This window comes from Orcinus orca, chromosome 4 (genome assembly GCF_937001465.1).
Source record: "Orcinus orca chromosome 4, mOrcOrc1.1, whole genome shotgun sequence".
In the NCBI taxonomy this organism is placed as follows: Eukaryota; Metazoa; Chordata; class Mammalia; order Artiodactyla; family Delphinidae; genus Orcinus; species Orcinus orca.
The window spans coordinates 138,298,488-138,312,637 of record NC_064562.1 but is presented as its reverse complement, the minus strand read 5'-3'; the positions used below and the strand labels follow the sequence as shown (position 1 = coordinate 138,312,637).

General features: G+C 43.7%; 1 protein-coding gene across 1 annotated transcript in view; it reads right to left on the bottom strand.

Annotated features, from left to right (window-relative positions):
* The window catches only part of FAT4 (FAT atypical cadherin 4), a 173,075-nt gene extending 159,930 nt beyond the window's left edge, over positions 1-13,145 (bottom strand). Inside the window, exon 1 of the mRNA XM_012531341.3 lies at positions 6,473-13,145. Coding sequence (XP_012386795.1) covers positions 6,473-11,647 — 5,175 coding nt within the window. The 5' untranslated portion in view covers positions 11,648-13,145. The remainder of the gene's footprint in view (positions 1-6,472) is intronic.
* Positions 13,146-14,150: the final 1,005 nt, after the last annotated feature.

The following is a 14,150-nucleotide window of genomic DNA, read 5'->3' as shown; positions in this document are numbered from 1 at the left end:
ATTTTGGCCATGTCACTTGCCAGTTACTCTTCTTCAATTTCCACTCCCAAGCTCCTCATTCTGAATACTACCTAATTTCATGGATATTCATCAAGAGCTGAACCTTAGACATATTAATTCTTGGAAGACAGGACATACCTCAGGGCCTGTGGAATCCTTTACAGTCACTAACTCAACAGTCCCTCACAGCTAATGAGGTTCTTTGGCAGTTTTTCATTGTAATGATGGCAAAGTGCAAGCTGCAGACAGTGCAATGGAAAATTGATTCCACAAAATATGAAGTATATAAATATCTTTTCAAAACTATTCCTAGAGTAGTTGCCTCAAAATCTAATGGAACAATAAAGGATTAAAATAATTTGGGTTTTAATAAAGGCAAAGAGAGAAATAAACAATAACTCTGTCAGAAAATAAACTATGTCTATGGAAATATATCAACAAAAGAGAGAGACCAAATCAAGCATCCTGAAGCCATATATGAACTATGCAACATGAGCTTAATTGTCCATCAATATTCCTGTCTGTGATACACATTTATACATGTCTTGAAAACTTATAGAGGCCTTTAAGTCACAGTTTAATAAATTTAATAAACACATACCAACAGGGGAAAAATAGAATCAGAAAATAATCATAGATTGTTTAAAAAAAAAAAACAATGGGGAAGTCAAAAGTCGAGGCAGTAAGAAAATGTTTTCTCCCTTTGAATATAATCCTCACACTCCACCCACACAATTTCATCATTATTCCTTAGGAGAGTAAGACTCATCATCTGAAAATCCAAAAATGGATTCTCCCCCTATTCTCCACAAATAAAGTACAGCAACTGTTTCCAACCTGTACAGTACTGTAAATTAGGAGAGTCGCTGCATATACGTGTGCGCTTCCTTTGTCTCCAGTGCCCCTCTCTCATATTCTCACTCTTCTTCCCTGCTCCAAAAACACCTCCACAGGTCCTCAACTTGGAATCCTTGCTGCTACCAGTAACTGACCCATAGGAATGTACAGCATCTGCTGATGGCCTTGATTGAGGCAGCAAAAGTCATGCTTCTCTTGTTTCAGACAATACATAATACTACTTTTCAAAGAGTTTTTAACACCAATAAGGGTGTGAAAACAAGATTAGCAAAAGCATACATCTATACTTTTATCTATGGAGTAAAAAAGCCCCTCTCTTAACAAAGACCACAGATGACCCTGTCTTTATAGGACAGTAGCTATGAACACAAATAATGGATTATGCAAGTCTGGATGTGATTTTTCTTTCTATCAATCTGAACCTAAGCAAATCATTTAACTTTTCTGAGACTGTTTCCACATCTAAGAAGTGGGAGTGATATGACTAACGTTGTTGTGAGGCTCAAATGATAAAAATCCCTAAAGAAACACTTAGCACTCAGGTCAATGACTGAACATAGTGATATGCAATAAATTTTATAATAATTATTATCATTATTATTAAATATTCAGTTCTGTTGCTTATATTTTGCCTGTGAGGAATGACACACAAGATATACATACATTTAATGTAAGGTGCACTAACTCTTCTTCTAAACCCTTTGGAAGAAAATCATTTCTAAACTTGATATTCAGTATTGATATTACAAACGCCTCCATCATTTCTCCTGGAACTCTTGATGGTTTCACTGTAAAAATAAATTTATTTATTATCAATTGCTAAAACTCATTTCTAATCTAAACGCAATCATAATTTGTTCACTTAACATTCTAAACACACTTTTAATAGAATATTTCTAGTTGCTTTTTTTGTTGTTTTTTTTTACTGAATTGCAAAAATCTCAGTGCCTAGACCAATGGTTCTCCCACTGTGGAACATGGGGCCCTAGGCATACCAGAGACCCATTAAAGATGCCTGGGAAATTAAAAAAACTGTGGTCATAATTATACAAAACATTGTTTGCCTTTTCACTATGTTGACATTTACACTAGAGGTGCAAAAGCAAAGGGCAGGTAAAACTGCTGGTGCCTTAGCACAAAGCAAAGCAGTAGTTCCAAAGTTTTCAGCCCTAATTGTATTCTTCACTTACTAGGCACAGTAAAAATGAAATGCCAGTGTCACTTAAAAACTGAAGAACTCTCCTTGAAGAAACAGTAAAATGATTAATATTATTAAATCTAGACCATTAGATCCTGATGTCTTTTCAATATTTGGGTGACAAATAGTGAAACGTGCACAAAGAACCATTAATCTGTACCACTGTAAGTAGCCTCAAAGAAAAGCATGTGTGTGATGGATTGAGTTGAAGGCTGAACTAGGTGCTTTATTTACAGAATACAATTTTTACTTGAAAGAACAACTGACAGAGAAACTACACATTTTTTAGATTTGGTATGTGACAGACCTTTTTTGTTTGTTTGAAAATGGACAAAGGAAGCCTGATACATCAGGACAACAACTAACTAATTACTAATGATAAAATTTGAGCTTATAAGTGAAAATTCAAATTTGGAAAACTTCAAACCATCACCATGAGGTTGTGAGTCAATATATTTAACGACTCTTTTGATAAGATCCTTATCAGTTATAACCAGTATTTTCCAAATGATCAATGCCTGATATTTCTAAGTCACACATAGGTAAAATTTCCATTCAGAATGCAAGATAGATCAGTATTTTCATTCAACAAAGTATGAAAAGTTCAATGGTAGGGTTTCAGATTCCTAATTGCAAGTAAGTTTTAAGAAACAGACAGTTGTGGAATTCCGGTGTAGTATCAAAAGAAAATCATCAATTATCTGAAAAGGATATCAAAATATCTTTCCCTTATCCAGCTTTGTCTATCTGAGTGAGAACGGATTATCTTCATGTACTTTAACCAAAAGAAATATTGCAGTAGATGGAATAAGAAGATTTGAGAATCCAGCTGTCTTCTCTTAGGCCAGATATTAAAGGGATTTATTAAAATGTAAAATAATGTCTTCTCTTTTCATTATTTTTTAAGTTTGGCAAAATTAAGTTCTTTTAATAAAATAAAATAAAAATATGTTATATGGTTAATGTGATTTTAAAGAAATTAATAAACATTTTAAATTTTTCTCAGTTTTAATGTTCAAAATATAAATATTAATAGGTAAGACACACCCAAGCAAAAGCTCTTGGGGTCTTGTGACCGACAAATTTGAGAACTGCAACCTAGAAGCATATACAGTATTTCTCTCCATTTAAACCCTAAGTTCCATGTGAGACCACCCACCTAAATTCCTCTTTCCTCTTTGAGTCTTCTGACAATTCTCAGTTCATTTGTAGAACAGACATAATTAGTATGTCTTTATGTCCTTAGTTCAAATAATGATCAAGATCAAATTTACTAACCTCCTTTATTCCCCCGGCTTCTCTCTGCTGATTATTCCTGAAGCACAAGAATGCACACACCAGTCTTAGCTCTTCTACCATTTCATTCAGCAAACATGTACTGAGCACCTACTATACACCAGGCTCTAGGAGATATTATTATCAAGGAGATATAATACTAGGAGATAATAAAGACCAATGAGGTGGGATAGGGAGGGTTGGAGGGAGGTTCAAGAGGGAGGGGATATGGGGATATATGTATACACATAGCTGACTCACTTTGTTGTACAGCAGGAACTAACACAACATTGTAAAGCAATTATATTCCAATAAAGGTGTAAAAAATAAAAATAAAAGAAATAAAGACCAATGAGACAAAGCCTTTGACCTTCAAGAAGTCCAACCCAGTCCCTAAGTTGCATGTTCCCATAAAACACATATTAAAAGAGAAATGCTTATGGATGTGCTACATCTCCAATTTTTTTGTTGAACCTAAAGAAGTGGTACAAAGTGTATATGAGCTATTCTAACATAATCAAGACTCTTCTTAGAATACAAAGATATAAAATAAAAGGATAATAAACCTTGTGTCTGCAACACAAAAGCCATCCTTCAAAGACACTCTCATCCATGCCAAAGTTTTAGTTATGACAGGTAGGGGCAGTGAAGGTGTACAACTGGACAGAGCTCTGGAATGAGAAGTATCAGAGCCAAGTCCCCAGCACTGCCCCCTTCCCCCACACACACAAGTGTCAGAGCTTGAAAAAGAATGCAGATTAAATCATTTCTCTTTTACCCACTGACCCTCTGTTTGTCCACGGAATGTGATCAGCCATGACTCTAGCCAAAAACCTGAGTAAGCAACCCAGACTCCTATCAGTGTACATGAATAAATTGTTAAAAAATGCATTGGAGCAAAGTTTACACTTAGAAACAAACAATTGAAATATCACCTCTGACAACCAGAGGTAATTTACAGCTTCTTTTTGCAGAATCACGGTAAATTAACTGTTTGAGCAGAAGGAAAAAAACTTTATTGTATACACTTGAAAGATACAACCAATAATAATATGAAATTCTAGCTCCCAACTACTGCTTTCAATATTCTTTGGAGAAACACATTTGCTTTTAATTTTAGGAGTGGTTGGAGCTTGGGAACTCAAACTTGGTTTACAATTTCAGCACTTCAGTTCACAGAAGGTACCCTGACAAACAATTTTTTTCTCATAAAAAAATCATCATGATGAATTCTCTCCAGATTTTTAAATAGGCTACAGTAAATATAAATAACTTTACATATCGGTGCTATTTGAGGTTAAAAAAAGTAACAGACATATAATCCCCTATTACTAACAAAATGGTTTATAATCATTAATTTTTAGTCCTCGTGCCTAATGCAGAAACAGCACTATTTAATAAATTTAAGCTAAGCTAATCTTTGCATATCTCATGGATAAATAATAAGACTAAATAAATCTTCTAATGAAAACAATGGACATTTATTCTCACTGCAGAGAAAATGTAATGCATTGAACCAAACAACCAATAACATAATTTGTTTTGCAGTTTAACAAATTTAAAGTCTAGAATGACTTAACTGCCTGTCTTTAATAGCTGCTTAAATCTCTTCATCTAAGAAATAATTCCAGAGAAGGAAGGTAGAGCCAGGGAGTGGGTTTAAGGGAGGAATAACCCCAAATCAAAATAAAATTACATGTAAATCATAGCCTGAGTTAAACCAAATAGCTCAATAAGTAAGACGTATGTTAAGATCTTTAAAAAACTAATTAGGTAAAAGAGGACATATGGGTTAAAAGTTTCTTCAGGTCTATGTGTATAAGATAAAACTGAATTCCACTTAAAATTTTATCTCTAAGAATTATATCTCTATTAAGAATTATATCTCTAATTATATCTCTAATATCCTCTAGGCCATGAATATACTGTTCCATCCATAGAATAGACATAGCTAGCTAACATGAGAAAAAAATCACAGGGGATTCAGAAAGATAATAATAATAAATGAACATTTTTAAATGAAGAAAACCCCTCACCTCTGTAAAAACAAGAAAAAAAAGCAAGAAAACAAACACATGAGCCTCAGTTTCACTAGCATGTTGTGTCTGGGTTACTGCCGAGTATCACAACCACATTTGATATTTTGTGTTTTTGGCTGAGTGACACCAGAATCTCTTTGAAGGGAGTGAGGAGAGAGAACTTAGGAAATGGCAAACGAGCTTTCCAGAGTACAGCTATATCATTTCTAGTGGATTATCAGAACAACATTGGAAGCAGTTCAATTAAAAAGCAAATCAATGAAACACTGAGGTAGTAACAGCCAAAAATATACTCCGGGAAAGGCCAAGCTTGAAATCTTTTGGCTTATGCTTTGAAACACTAGTTTCTTGCTCATCAGCAGACAGAACAACTTGTACCTATACCATGGCATTGAACAACACAGTTTTGTCTCAAGAAACAGCTACTAATCTCTGATCATTCACAGCACATTACATGCTTTAGTTCAAGAGGGAAGAGAGAGGATTACTCTAAGTCAGAAGATAGTGCCTAAAATGTGAAGGCAGATGAAATCAGGAATCTCCCCAAACTTGGCCCAGCACATTGAAATTAGTCACTGTCTATAAAGAAACTGCCAAGACTGCTGAGGATGTGAAAGTTAATACCGTCCTGATGTAAACTGTCAGTCCACAGCCACTCCCCCTTGAAAGCCATGCTATAATGCTGATTTCTACCAAAGCTCTTCATTTTGGAATACGGATTTCTTAAGTCTGAAATTGCTCATTCTCTGGTAGACTTCCTTACTGTGAGGTGTTTAGTTTAGTGCGGTGATGTAACTTAGATAAATGAATATTTTTTTTTGTACTTCTGAAATGGCTAAAGAGCTCTCATTAGCCTTACACATATCATGGTGTGAGATGAAATATAAGGTAAAAACTGTCCATTGTTTGGTTTTGATCAGGATTGAGGCTAAATTGCATGTAATTCTTGTTAGTCTGTGTGACAGAACATTTTTATATGCTCCTGTCAGTAAAATGAACAATCAACAGTAAAGGTAAATTACTATAGAAAGTAAATATAAAGAGAACAATCTTCCTAAAAAACACATCAACAAATAATCATAAGGGATGACAAAATCATTACCTCTGCTCTCTGTGTTCTGGGAAAAGCAGTTGATTTTTCTATGGCATAAACATCCACCAGGTAAAGACAGGCTCCTTGTTCGCGGTCCAGAATGGCTGCAGTCTGAATTATGCCAGTTTGTCGTCCAATAGTAAAGAGACGTCCCACAGTTTTTTCTTCACAACGGACTGAAACAATATAATACTCCACGGGGGCTTCAGATCCTCTAGGGCTAGCTGCTTCTATTGATATCACATTGGTGCCAATGGGTTCTCCTTCCTTCAAAATAGTGATATATTTGGGTTGTGTAAAAACAGGTCCATCAAGGCCCTGAAGAATGACGGTCAATTCAGTGGTTGATTTCCTCCTTTCAGGGCCAAGGTCTGTTGCTGAGACTATGAGATTATAGATCAGCTGAGAAGGCACCAGCGCTGAAGCCACTCTCAAGTCTCCACTATAACGATCCACAATGAAGGTGTCTGTGTCCCCATTGATGATCTCGTACTCCACCTCTCCATTCGCCCCTTCATCTGGGTCGGCAGCCATAATTGTTGTCAGAACAGAACCAATCACAGCTGAAGGGTCGGCAGCCAGGGCATTTTGTGATATAAACATTGGAACATTGTCATTGAGGTCTGTAACCAAAATGGTCACGTTTTTCAAAGCATACCGTCTAGTTTCAATAGGCACAGCTTGATCATTGGCTTTTACAGTTAACTCAAAGAGATTAGCAAATTCCCGATCTATTTCGGCATTTGTATAGATAGTACCTTTGACTTCATCTATGCCAAAGTGGTTGCCCCTTGGCATCTGTTGGATGATCGTATAGCAGAGTTGCCCATTAATGTCTGCATCAGGGTCATGTGCAGTCACTGAAATGACAGACGTTCCAATGGGAATGTTCTCAACAATAGACTTGAAAATATCCCCAGGAGGGAAGCTAGGAGGATTGTCATTAAAGTCTCTCACATGTATAACCACTGACATTGTAGATGAACGAGGAGGCCTTCCTTGGTCTTTTGCTGTTATATTTAATTTGTACAAAGACTGTGTTTCAAAGTCCAATTTTTTGGCAAGAAAAATACTCCCAGTGTTTGGGCTAATGCTGAAAGTTCCATGATTGTTAGTCCCAGTAATACTGTAATGTAAGTCAGCATTGTCACCTGAATCTGAATCAGTTGCAGTAACAGAGGACACGAGTTCACCAATTCTCATGTTTTCCAAAACATCAACAAATAGTGTTGATTTAGGGAAAGAAGGGGTATTGTCATTTTCATCTAAAATATCAATATTTAAGGTACAAGTCGAATTGAGGGAAACTGCCCCTGAATCCACTGCTTGAATTACGAGGGAATAGGCAGCTGTTGCTTCATAGTCTAATTTGCCAATAAGTGTCACCTGACCAGAGGTACTGTCTATAGCAAACTGTCTTTCTTCATTTCCTTTTATTACAGAATAATGAATAAGTCCATTATTACCTTCATCAACATCTGAGGCAGATACTCTTAAGACTTGTGTCAGGTTGGCTGCTGACTCTGATATTGTCGCTTGGTAAAAGTCTTTTAAAAACTTGGGAGCATTATCGTTTATGTCCTTCATGTAAACATGTACTGTGGCCTGATCCTTGAGAGGCTGAGGGAGCCCCTGATCTGTTGCAGTGACTGTAAAGCTAAACACTGCAGTCCCTCTCCGCCTCATAAGAGACTCCCTGTCAAACTGATGAGTATTTGTAATTTCCCCACTAATTGCATGCAGCTCAAAATCTGGCTGCACCATTTCAAAAGAATACCTTACTTCTCCATTTGGCCCGAAGTCTTTATCTATAGCACTTACTTTGCCCACAAATGACCCAGCTCTCTGTTCTTCCTCAAAGTAAAATGTGTAATTGGTACTGTTAAAAAGAGGTCTGTTATCATTTACATCTTCTAAAATTACAGTAACATTCACAGTAGCACTAAGGGGTTCCACTGCTCTGTCAGAAGCAACAACCAGTAAAACATATCTGTCTTGAAGTTCACGGTCCAGTTCACTTTTTATATACAATTGACCATCTGGGAATATGCCAAAAGCATCCCCTGTATTGCCTTCAGCAATGCTGTATGCAATTTCACCATTTGCTCCTGAATCCTTATCAAAAGCTTGCACTTTAAAGAATCGAGAATTCACAGGTTCTGACTCAGAAAGGGTGACCTCATAAGAAAGTTGGTCAAACACTGGTGGGTTGTCATTTACATCATGGACATAAACTGTTAAGATGAAACTAGAGGAGAGCTGAGGAACACCCACATCAGATGCCAAGATCTCTATCTGGTAGGAACCAGCGTGAACATCCAGGGGTCCTAGCAGACTAATATTACCATTCCTTTCATTGATAGTAAAGAGGTTCTTGGGGTTTTGCTTCAGGCTATAGAGTACCATGCCATTGACACCTTCATCAGGGTCCACAGCTTTGGCTTGGAAAATGCTGTGACCTGCCTGCCAATTCTCTACCACATTCACACTCTCTACTGCCTGAAGGAAATGGGGAGAGTTGTCATTTAAATCCTTAACTGTTATGTTAACCATAGTGTCTCCAGTCACTGTGCCCCCACTGGCTACTACTTTCAGCTGATAAAAGGATTGCTCTTCTCTGTCAATCACACTTGCTGTGGTAAGCTGCCCAGTGACCTGGTTGATAGCAAACATACCTTTCTGATCCCCAGTAGTAATGAGATAACTGATGTTGGAATTGAGATCCATGGTGGATGCAGACACACTACCCACATGATATCCCAGAGCCACATTCTCAAAGACCACAAAGCTGTAGGCAGCCTGGCTGAATACAGGTGGGTTGTCTTGAGTGTCCAATACAGTGATGGTTACTATTGCCTGGTTTGGAGACTGTAAATTGCCACCATCAGTAGCCACTATTTGCAACTGGTAAGCAGTTTTTTCTTCTCTGTCTAGGGCCATTCTTGTAGAAATAACCCCACTCTGAGCATTGACCTGAAACCGAGACCTGTCCCCAGCTGATATACTATATTTGACAGTTCCATTGAGACCCAAGTCTGGGTCAGTGGCAGACACTGTGGTGATGTAGCTACCTCCAGGCTCATTCTCCTGAATATGAGCAAAGTACTGGACTGGGTAGAACACAGGGCTGTTGTCATTAATATCCAGGAGGCTCACATTGATTCGAGCCATTGATGACTGGGGAGGGGAGCCCAGATCTGTGGCCAGAACCAACAGGGAGTAGAAAGCTTGCTCTTCTCTGTCCAAGGAGGAGATAGTACTCAACCTCCCCGACACAGGATGCAGGCGGAAGGACCTCTGGTCAGTCTCAGACTCTTGGAGGGAGAAACGCACTGTCCCATTGTCACCCAGGTCCCCATCAGTTGCCCCAAGCACCAGTAGTTCAGTCCCTGTTGGGGCATTCTCAACCACAGACACCTCATATCCTTCCAGCTGGGTAAATACTGGCTTTTCATCATTCACATCCAGGAGGGTGACTACAAGCTGGGCATAGGAAACCTTGGGGTGAACCCCCTGGTCCCGAGCACTGATATTCAGTACAATCTGGGAAGCGAGTTCACGGTCCAAGCCCCCAGCAAACCCAGTGGTCACCAGGCCGCTGTGTTCACTGATGTGGAACCAACCTAGTCCGTTCCCAGAGACAATGCTGTAACGCAGATTAGCATTGAGACCAGAGTCGCCGTCAGTGGCAGACACTCCACTCACATAGCTTCCTGGGGGCGCCTCCTCGCTCAGGTTCACTCTGTACACTTGTTGGGCAAAGACGGGAGGGTGGTCATTGATGTCATTGACGAAAATCACCAAGCTCGCCACAGAAGAGCGCGCCTGAACCGCTGCGCCAGGGGGCGCCCCGTAGTTATCAGAGACAGAAACTGTTAGGTTGTAAGAAGGGATGCGCTCCCGGTCCAGGGCGCTGGCTACTTTGATGAGGCTCAGGTTCGGCACTTTGCTGCTCTGCACCTCAAAGTGGCGCTGCTCGTTGCCCCCAAGAATCTGCACAGAGATGTTCCCGTTGGCCGCGGGGGAGTCTGCGTCCGTCACGGTGAGCAGAGCCACCACAGTGCCCACCTGAGCATTCTCATCTACCGAGGCGTAGCGTGAGGTGGCAGGGAAGTAGCGGAATTTCACCACAGGGTCGTTGTCGTTGACGTCCAGCAGCTGAATCAGCGCCTCGGCGCGCCCAGTGAGGGAAGGCACGCCTCGGTCCATAGCCTGCACGGTAAGCGAGTACTGGCGCCGGGCCTCGAAGTCCAGGGGCTCCCGCACCGTGATAAGCCCAGTTTCGGGGTCCATTTGGAAGGGGGTCCCCTCGTCCTGCAGCCGGTAGCGGATATCCGCGTTGGTGCCCTCGTCCGCGTCCGCTGCCGCCACCTGGAGGACGCTGGAGCCCACCGCCGCGTCCTCAGGCACCCCCGCCTGGTAGTGGGAACTACCAAAAACTGGGGGGTTGTCGTTAATGTCCTGCACAGTTACGTTTACCTGAAGGTAGCCCCGCCGCTTCGGCTCTCCCTTGTCCTCCACTTCCACCAGTAGTTGGTACTGCGGCGTGACCTCGCGGTCCAGCCCGCCCTTGGACACCAGATGCAGGAACGCGCCCTCGCCACTCGGGTTCAGGGTGATGTCCAGGCGGAAACGACCCGCCTCGTTACCCTGGACGATGCGATAGGACCGGTGGTCCACACCATTGGAGCCGATGTCTGAGTCGGTGGCCGTATCTAAGATGACTTGCCGCCCGCTGCTACTGTCCTCCTTGAAAGTGACCACAATCGAGGGTTCAGGGAAGACCGGGGCGTTGTCATTGAGGTCCCGCACCAACACTCGCACTTCGGTGGGGTAGGTGGGTGAGCTGGAAAGAACCACCAGGTTGATCACGTCGCTGGGTAGGCTCTCGCGGTCGATGGTGGCAGTGGTGTACAGGGCCCCGGTGCTACTGTTTATGGCAAACAGGGCGTGGCTTTCGCTGAGTCGGTAGGTGAAGCCTGGGCGCGTCTGGATGGTACCCACCAGCGTGCCGGGAGGTTGCTCCTCCAGCACCTCAAACACCTGGCGCTGCTCGGCCCCGCTGACCCGGGCCGGCCGCGGTAGCAGTGACAGCAGCCAAAAGACGCGAAGGAGCTGAAATAATGATAAAGTGGGCAGCGGGAGCCACGGGCGGCCAGGAGCCCTGTCTGCTGCCAAGTCCATGGTCCTGGCTCCCTGGAACGGTGTGATAAAGAGAAGGAAGAGGTGAGGCAAAAAAGAGTGATAATGACAGGGATCAAGTAGGCACCAGCAAACATGCAGCCGATGTATCTGTCTGGGAGCTCTGCTATTTCAAAGAACCTCCAGTCCAGCAGAAGCAAGTCGCATCAGCAAAAGGCTCCAGGTAGCCATCTGGACGCTTAGCGCGGGAGAGATGCCTTGAGGAAAAGCGGCAGGGCATTCCTCGGGGCACTCCTGTTTGTTGACGAGTCCCCAGAAAAGTTTCTCAAACCTCCTATATTTTCCCCCTTCACTTTGTTCTCGAATCCAGAAAGTCTGAGCGTTTTCGGCTGGGTGGATGTGAGTTGGGAGAGGTTGCCTGTACTTAAGGTATATGAGGAATCATTGCAAACAATTGTCTTCAGAAACTTTAGAACTTACCCAAGGCGAAGAAACTGAAGAGGGAAGGACAAACGTCCGTAGCGGTGTGTGGAAAGAACAACTGCGCACTGGGGAGGGGGCGACGGGGAACCTGGAGATTATCAAATTGCTTTCCCAAAAGCTGGAGACGAGGGATTTCCTCGAGTCCCCTCTCCTCAAGAACGAGGCTGCAACGCCCCTCCAACAGGGCTGCAGAAGTGGCCGCTGAGGCCCAGGCGGCGACGTCTGAGCGCGGGCAGCTAGCAAACTGCGTTCCAAGCGCTCGCTTTGGCGCTAGGTTCCGGTACCCGGGAGCGCTCAGCTCCGTCCCTTCTCCTCCAGCAGGAGCCGCCGCCGCCCCTGCTGCGGCTTCGAGCCCTTAGTTGGGCACAGGCAAAATCCAGCGCGCCTCAGCATTTTTTTTTTTTTTTTTTACCTCTGCCGGGACGCCTGCCGACCCATTATTTGTACATCCAAATCGAGCGCAGGTCCCGCTTTCTTCTCGGCCTCGCCGGGGTCGGGCAGGAGCAGCGCGCTGTCCCCGAGTCCCCTCCCCTCACCATGCCAGGGGACTCCTTCTCCGGCGGCCCCAGTCAGAAGCCCACTCTAGTGCGCCTCGCCCCTGACCTCGTGCCCTTTGCCTTTGCTTTTATTGTCCCGTGTCAGTTTCACTTTGTAATCCACAAGGCTTTTGGTTTGGGGCGGGGGGGTGGTGGATCCCTCTTTCTCCTTCACCGTTGGCGGTGGAGGCGGGGAAGTCGGCGCTGGGCTCTGGCGGCGCCCGCGGCAGCTCGGGACGGCGGCTGTCAGCGCTCTCCCTCTCGCCTGCCCGGGCTGAAGGTTGTACCGCTGTGGAGCTGGAGCTCCGCGAGCCCCTCTCAACCTCCGGCTGCTCCCTCACACTCTCCCCGCCCCTTCCCCGCCGCACGCGCGCGCGCACACACGCGTACACGCGCACACACACACACACACACACACACACACCGCGTTGTCGAAACACAAACAGAGGGGGAGGGAAGACCGCGAGCTGGAGCAGGACTCAGAAACTTTGCTCGCCACTCATTGATCCCCGCACTTTAGTTTGCCCGGACTCCCCCTAGCTCCCCGTGCTGTCACCTACTGCCCCTCCCTCGCCCCAGCCCCATTGGGCCGGAGCTAAAGCAGCCCCGCCCGGCACTCCTACCGCGAGCGCTCTCCGGCTTCTTCTGCCTCCGACTGGCTTCTCGGGATGCTAATCACTCCAGCCTCTCGGAGGACTGTAGGCTGTGGGGTGTGGGAGCTCGGCGGGTAGGAGGCGCTGAGAAGGGGGTGGGGTGGGGTTTTTTATACCCTTTTTTTTTTTTTCTTTTTGGTCACATCTTGGCTGGCATCTGAGCAATAACAGCAAAAAGCTGCCGCCGAATAAATGGGGGTGGGGTCAGGTTTGCAGATAAATAACTTTAGTGATGGGTTCTGGGGGAAGACCGTTAGGTTGTTATGCTAGTAATAACTCAGGGGTAAGGGGGGGTCGAGGGAAATAAAAGAAAGGCAGGGGGTGAAGGTCTATTAGAGCGGGAAGAAGGATTAAGCAAAGCCTGTCTGGGAATGCAGAGCGCAGATTTGCTTTAACCGTTTCCTGCCCCTTCTCTTTCGATGAGAGGGGAGGGAGTAGCTCTACAGTACGATCCGGCAGTATCCAAACCAAATCTTCCCCATTCCTCCTCTGTCTACAGAGCGAGATAATTGCAGTCCAGATCTAACCCTAAGCCTGTCTCCACTTCTAGGTGAGTAGGGGCACCAAGGCCTCGGTACCGACCGCACTTTGGATTTCCTATAGGAAAAGCCAGGGGAACTCTGTTTTGTTTCCTGTCCCAAATGGATCCCAGGTGTCAGTAGCCAAACCTTAGAGTTTCAACAATAACAATGGTAGCCCTTTGGAAAGATGGAGGTCTCTTCCTATTGCAAAGTTTGGAATTTTGATCTCCGTTGTAGTATTTCCCCCTAGACATTTTAAAGCCAAAGGAATCCTGGTGAAGGTTTGTTTCTTTTTGCTTTGGTTTGGTTTTTATCTGGGGAAAAGACAGATATGAGGAAATAGAAATAAATA